The 6,586-nt window shown below is 50.9% G+C and overlaps 1 protein-coding gene across 1 annotated transcript in view; it reads right to left on the bottom strand.

Annotated features, from left to right (window-relative positions):
• The window catches only part of DSCAML1 (DS cell adhesion molecule like 1), a 348,081-nt gene that overhangs the window by 98,847 nt on the left and 242,648 nt on the right, over positions 1-6,586 (bottom strand). The window contains 1 exon segment of the mRNA XM_021710263.1: positions 4,570-4,716. Within this exon segment, the coding sequence (XP_021565938.1) occupies positions 4,570-4,716 (147 nt within the window).

Here is a 6,586-nt window from a genome sequence, read left to right as displayed (position 1 = left end):
AGGAGGTTTGGGGAGGTTGCTGGAACCCCTGGAGCCAGTTGACAGCATTGCAGTGGTTAGGTGGCCAGGGAACCCCGGGGGTAGCACGGCCTCGGCACCCGGCTCTGTCCTTCCTGAGTTGGGGGACCTGAGCCTAGGCTCTCAACCTCTCTGGTCGTGGGTCTCCTCCTTTATAACGGTCGATGATAATCCCATCCCTCTGAGTCATTGTGGCGATGAAGTGAGTTAATGCAAGTGAAAGCACTTGGCAAACTCTTTAAAAGCACCTAGATGTACAAAGGATTATTATTAGGCTGTATTTTGCGAGGACTCAGGCTATTCTTGCAACAACCTCCTTTAACGTGGAAAATACAGAAAAACGAAAGTTACTCCCTTTCCCCGCCCCCACACTTGGGGATGTAGTAGGGACAATAACTCCGAACAACAACAACACCCCCCAGGGCAAGAACGGCAGCTCTGTCTGTTGAGCGCTTCCGCGTGCCAGGCACAACGCAAAGCTTGTGACATGCGATAGCTTATTTTGTTCTCACAACAACCCGGTGGCATGCGTTTTGTCACTCCCATTTCACAGATGAGGAAGATGAGGTGAGGAACGTTATTTATTCTGTGCCAGATTGCACAACTAGTGAGTGGTGAGGCTGAGATGGAAACGTTGACCTGATTCATAATTGTTCCCCTGCCTTTTTTTTTTTTTTGAGTCAGAGTCTCACTCTGTTGTCCAGGCTAGAGTGCAGTGGCACAATCACAGCACCACAGCCTTGACCTCCTGGGCTCAGGAGATCCTCCTGCCTCAGTCTCCTGAGTAGCTAGGACTACAGACATGTGCCACCACACCCAGCTAATTTTTTTTTTTAGAGACAAGAGGTCTCGCTATGTGGCCTAGGCTGGTCTTGATCTCCCAGGCTCTAGGGATCCTCTTGCCTCGGCCTCCCAAAGTGGTGGGCTTACAGGTGTGAGCCATCACCTCACCGGGCCCCTAATTGCCCTTTTAATAATATACTTCATTATATCCCCCACTCTCAACTTTAATAAACAGAAAGCACTGAAGGGAGCATAGATGTGGTTCCTGCCCTCACAAAACAACCACTCCAATCACGTTTATTACTGTCACCTATTCCTCTGCCTTTGCCCCTGGGGACCCAGTGCCAACATACCCTGCCCGCCACCAGGCTCGGGAGCTCCCAAGGCCCTGGTCACCAGAGACCAAAGCATCTCCCCTGCCACCCATGCCCAGGGGGTGGATCTGAAGTGTGGTGGGGAGGGGTCTGTGAGCCTAAAGCAGCAGGGCTGAGCCCCAACCCTCTCCTCCAATCTCCCTCTGCAGTGATTGTTCCCGGATCAGTTGCATTTTTGCCGAGACAAGCAGCTGGCAGATCGCCTTGTCACATCACATCACATCAGGGCCCCGCGTCACTGCACGGGCCCCTCCCCTCAGCTCCCTCCTTCTTGGTTTCTCCTCCATCTTCCTTTGTCTCTCTCTGGGCATGTCTCTCCTTTCTATTTTCCCTTGCCCTATGCTGGCCTCCCTTGGGCCTGGGCCTCTCTTGTTCAATCTGTCCGGGTTCCTTCCTGTCTCTTCCCGCCTGCCCCTTCCCCTTGAAGCTGGTGGTGAAAGAAGAGGAGGTGAAGGCTGGCATACCCTCCATGTAAGAATGTCTTTTTTTGAGGGGCTCCTGCCTAGTCCCCCCTCAGAAGCTGGAGGCCCAAACAGGATATGAGAAGATGAAGGGGCCAGATATTTGTGGAGAAGGGAGCAGGCCTGCAGGGAGGGGGCTTTTTGTGCCTTTCCTGCAACGTATGAGAAGCATGCAAATGAGATGCAAAACACCACACAAACAAGTCCCTATCACTTGGAGGCAAACCCTTTGGGAATTGGGCTGCAGATTCCAAAGTCAAGCCACAAAGATGGTGCCATGTATAGCAGCCCCGTCCCCTCTCCACATGACAGCACAGTTTCCCTTGGCACTGATGAATGCCATACATATTTACACAATGTCTAGTATGTGTCAGGCACAGGGCTGGGCACCGAAGACACAAGGGCTAATCAGAGAGCCGGGTCTTTGCCCTCCCTGCTCTTGCTCTCCTGGTCTAGCCTCTGAATGTGTCAGGCAAATGAGAGGGGTCCTGGTGGGAGGCATCTGCTGGTCAAGGTAGAGCTCACCCAATCGCAGAATGCCAGAAGCAGACAAAATCTTCCAGAGGCCTAGAGAGGGGGTATGACTTTTGCATCTGATCCCAAAAGCCAAGTGCTCTGACCATCGGTTCTTTCTCCTTCCTAAAACTCCAACCTCACCTCCTCAGGACCGATTTTCAACTTACAAGTCACAAACTGTTAGGAGGTTGTGAAATTCATTTGGTGAGCTGCAACCAGCACTTAGAAAAATCAAAATAGGATAGAACAGACTAGAAAATATCAGCCTGCCTTGCCATGGGTGTGGTAAAAAGTGTCAGTGTGCACTGCACAGGTTACGATAATGTCTGTCTGAGGACTGCTGTTAAAGGAGGTTGGAACCTTCCTCGAGGAACGCCACATACTAGAAAGGCTTCCTCGGGAATGCCACGTGCCTTCTGTGATAGGGCATGGCTATGGGCATTCAGCTGGCTCCTTCTGTGGGGTCCTGCATTCTGGCTGTGCCTCCCGCTGGTTAAAAGGCTCCGGTTACTTGCTTGGCTTTCCAGGGATTTGGTTTTCTCACCAAAGAGGTGTGTGGAGAACTCCACACACCTCACAGGGCTATTATAGTGTCCCACAGACAACACGTGATGGAAATCCCTAGTCCCAGGGAGATCCAGTCAACATCAACTTCCATCCCTCCTAAGAGGCTATTGTCACTCCAGAATAAGAATGCTTTATTCAGTTTAGAAATACAATAATATATTTTTTGAGTCAGAGTCTCACTCTGTCACCCAGGCTGGAGTACAGTGGCACTATCATGGCAACTAGCCTCAACCTGTTGGGCTCAGGATATCCTTCTGACTCAGACTTCCAAGTAGTTGGAACTACAGGCATGTGCCATCATGCTCAGCTAATTATTATTATTATTATTTCTTTTTTTTGAGTTGGAGTCTCACTCTGGCGCCCAGACTGGAGTGCAGTGACCGCTCCCGGCTACTGCAGCCTCGACCTGCTGGGCTCTGGTGATCCTTCCGCCTCAGCCTTCCAAGTAACTGGAACTACAGGCACGCGCTACCACGCCCAGCTAGTTTTTGATTTATTGTAGAGATGAGGACTCGCCAAGTTGCTCAGGTGGGTCTCGAACCCGCGGGCTCAGGCAATCCACTCACCTCGGCCTCCCAAAGCGCAGGATTACAGGCTGAGCCACCGAGCCCGGCACTAATTATTAAAAAAAAATTTCTATTGTAGACTAGGCCTCACCATGTTGCCCAGGCTGGTCTTGAACTCCTGGGCTCAGCCGATCCTTTTGCCTCGGTCTCTCAAAGTGCTGGGATTATAAGTGTGAGCCACTATGCCTGGTCAAAATATTTTTGTTTATAAATTATATTCTGCCTAATTTCAAATATTGTAAGGTGTCCTACAACAAGAGATACACATACACTTATTGATAAAATGGAATCCTTTTTCTTTTTTTTAGACAGGATCTTGCTCTGTTGCCCAGGCTGGAGTGCAATGACCTGATCACAGTTCACTATAGCTCTAACTTCTGGGCTCAAGCAATTTTCCCACCTCAGCCTCCCAAGTAGCTAGGACTACAGGCATGAGCCACCACGCCTGGCTAATTCAAAAAAAATTTTTGGGCCGGGCTCAGTGGCTTAGCCTGTAATCTCAGCACTTTCGGAGGCCGAGGCGAATACAATGCCTGAGCCCTTGGGCTTGAGACCAGCCCAGGCAATTTGGCAAGATCTCATCTCTACAATAAATAAAAAATTAGCCGAGCATGGTAGCATGTGCCTGTAGTTCCAGCTACTTGGAAGGCTGAGGCAGATGGATCGCTGGAGCCCAGCAGGTCGAAGTTGGGGTGGCCGTGAGAATGCCATTGCACTCCAGCCTGGGCGACGGGGTGAGACTACAACTCAAGAAAAAAAAATTTTTTTTTGGTAGAGATGGGGTCTTGCTATATTGCCTAGGCTGGTCTTGAACTCCTGGTCTCAAATAATCCTCCTGCCTCAGCCTCCCAAAGCACTGAGACTTAGTTTGTGAGCCACTGTGCTTTGCCTGATAAAATAGAATCTTAAAAAACAGAGACACGAGGAAATTTTTAAAATCCCGGAAATCGAGACTAACAGTTACTATGTTTATCAGATTTCATCTACAAGCATCCTGACAGGGAAGGCATAAAAAGGAAAGGGAGGGTGGAATCCATAACCTTCGTTATTTGAAAATGAAACCATATCAGACCTTCAGGAGAGTTTCGTTTCCCTGGTACACACTCCTCAAAAGAATTGATCTCTGGGATCCTTATGTGAGGGGCACCCTACCCCTAAATGGACAAGGTCTTCCCTGGTGGCTTCAGTACCTGTGTTCGGTACAGAGGGGTCCCATCTGTGGTGCGGACATGCAGTGCGAGCCTCCCTCCCCGGCCTCCTGGCCTCCCCAGTTCTCTTCCCTACCTGTCACGGAGAGGCGCGCCCCATTGCTTTGCCGGGTCTCCCCGCTGTACTTGTGCTTGGTAATGCAGCGGTAGGTGGAGAGGGCGTCCTCCTTCTGCACGTCTGAGATGTACAGCCCGCCGTGGTGAGTAATAAAAAACCTGTTTTCTGGAGACACAATCAGGACAGAGCTCATTACTCGGCAGTCTGGTACAGTTCCAAAGGCAGGGCAGCATTTCTGGTAGGTGAGGATTTTCCAAATACATATAACATGACAAACAGAAATCACAATAATTACACTTTTAAGTGTAGATGCTTCAGGGTTTAGCAGGGTTTAGAGTTAGACCGAGATCTGAGTCCCAATCCAGCGCTGCCACTTTTTGGCTGTGTGACCTTGGGAGAGTTACTTAACCTCTCTGAGCCTTATCTGTACAGTGAGGCGCAAATAATACTTCATAGGGTGAATGTATGGATTTTAAAAATAATAAAGTGTCTGCTATACAGAAGGTGCTCACTCAGTGACTATTAATTCTCATCCTACTTTTTTTGCAAGAGTTTGCAAAGTTCTTTCATGTTCATTGTTCATTGGATCTTATAAATATTTGAGGTGATATCTCTGTTTTCCAGGAAAGGAAACTGAGACTTGGCGCTCCAATCACAGGTCCAAGATTCTCAGCACCTGGAGGTGGGGACCTCGCCAAAGGACACTGTGACAGCGGAGGCTGGAAATTGTAGCGCTGGAAAGCTGAATGTGCTTGACAACATCTTTGGCAAAGGAGCTCCAGCTTTCATTTAAATATCTCTGGGGCTGGGAAGTTCACCACCTTACTCAGAGGCCCCTCCCAAAGTTGACAGCTCCGACTAGTACAGCAGTCTTCCTTGGTCACAATGGGTCTCCTTGGCCGGCTCCCCCAGGGGTCCTGCCTCAACTCATTGGAGCCCTGCAGAAAACCCTGCTCCTGACACATTCCCTCCCAAACGAAGGCAGCAGCTGTCATGCCGTCTGACTTTTCTTCAGGCTAAACAGGATCGTATTTTTTAATCGTTATTTATTTAATCTGGCTTCCAATATCTTCATCAATCCAATCTCTTGCTTCTAAATGAACTTTGGTTTATAATTCTTCCTCTTCCCTTCCTCCTTCCTGTCCTCCCTCCCACATGCCTCTTTAGAGGACAGGACCCACTGTGTGTTGGTCCCTGTGCCCGCTTTGTGTGGCTCTAACAACTGCTCAGACTCCCAACTCTCAGCCTGAGCCCTGCATCCACTGTGGGGGGATGGAGTGGGAGCAGGGAGGCAGCCCTGTTATCCCACCCCCGACTTCCCAACCCCGGCCCTCTGGCAGCCAGCTTAAGACCCTGGTCTAGTCTCTGTGAACAGCACAGTACCTTCCCTGGGCAAGAGCTTATGCGGGCCCAACTCTGGGTCAGCATCTTGTTGAAGGTCCTTCCAGACGACAAGCACAGTCCTCAGGGACCTGGGGTTTGTGAACCCCCGCCCCGCCCTGCTCCAGCCCACAGACCTGACTCCAGGCTGCGGGTCGGGCCATAAGTTCATCAATCTGGTCTCTTGCTTCTGAATGAACCTTGGCTCATCAACCATTCTTCGAATTGCCCCTTTCCTCCTTCCTCCCCTGGAGGGCAGCAGTCCGAGTGGACCCCAGGAAGCACAGAGAACGCTGCTCCCCATCGGACTCTGCCTGTGCCGGTTTGTCTCCATGTTGTGACGTCCCAGAGTCACACACAGAAGCTCGCCCGTAATTTATTATGTAACTGGGACTAGAATGCAGAACTACTGGAGGGTGTTGCCGCCAATTGGAAGTACCCGTGGATGTGCGGCAGCGGGGCCGAGCAGGGGGGCGTGGGGCAGAGGAGGGACAGGAACCAATACTAGCACCCACAGGTGCTCCGGCCCTGGACACTTGGTACCTGTGAGGGTGCTCCCCCCAGGGTTCCTCCGGACAAATGAAGCACTTGGCCCTGCGGGGCTGTTACACCCGAGTGGGGGGGGGGGCGGGAGTGCCTTGATGGTGGGGGGGGG

This window comes from Carlito syrichta, unplaced genomic scaffold, assembly GCF_000164805.1.
Source record: "Carlito syrichta isolate Samal-C Ts95f unplaced genomic scaffold, Tarsius_syrichta-2.0.1 Scaffold288347, whole genome shotgun sequence".
Lineage (NCBI taxonomy): Eukaryota > Metazoa > Chordata > Mammalia > Primates > Tarsiidae > Carlito > Carlito syrichta.
This window is presented reverse-complemented; position numbering and strand designations above follow the sequence as displayed.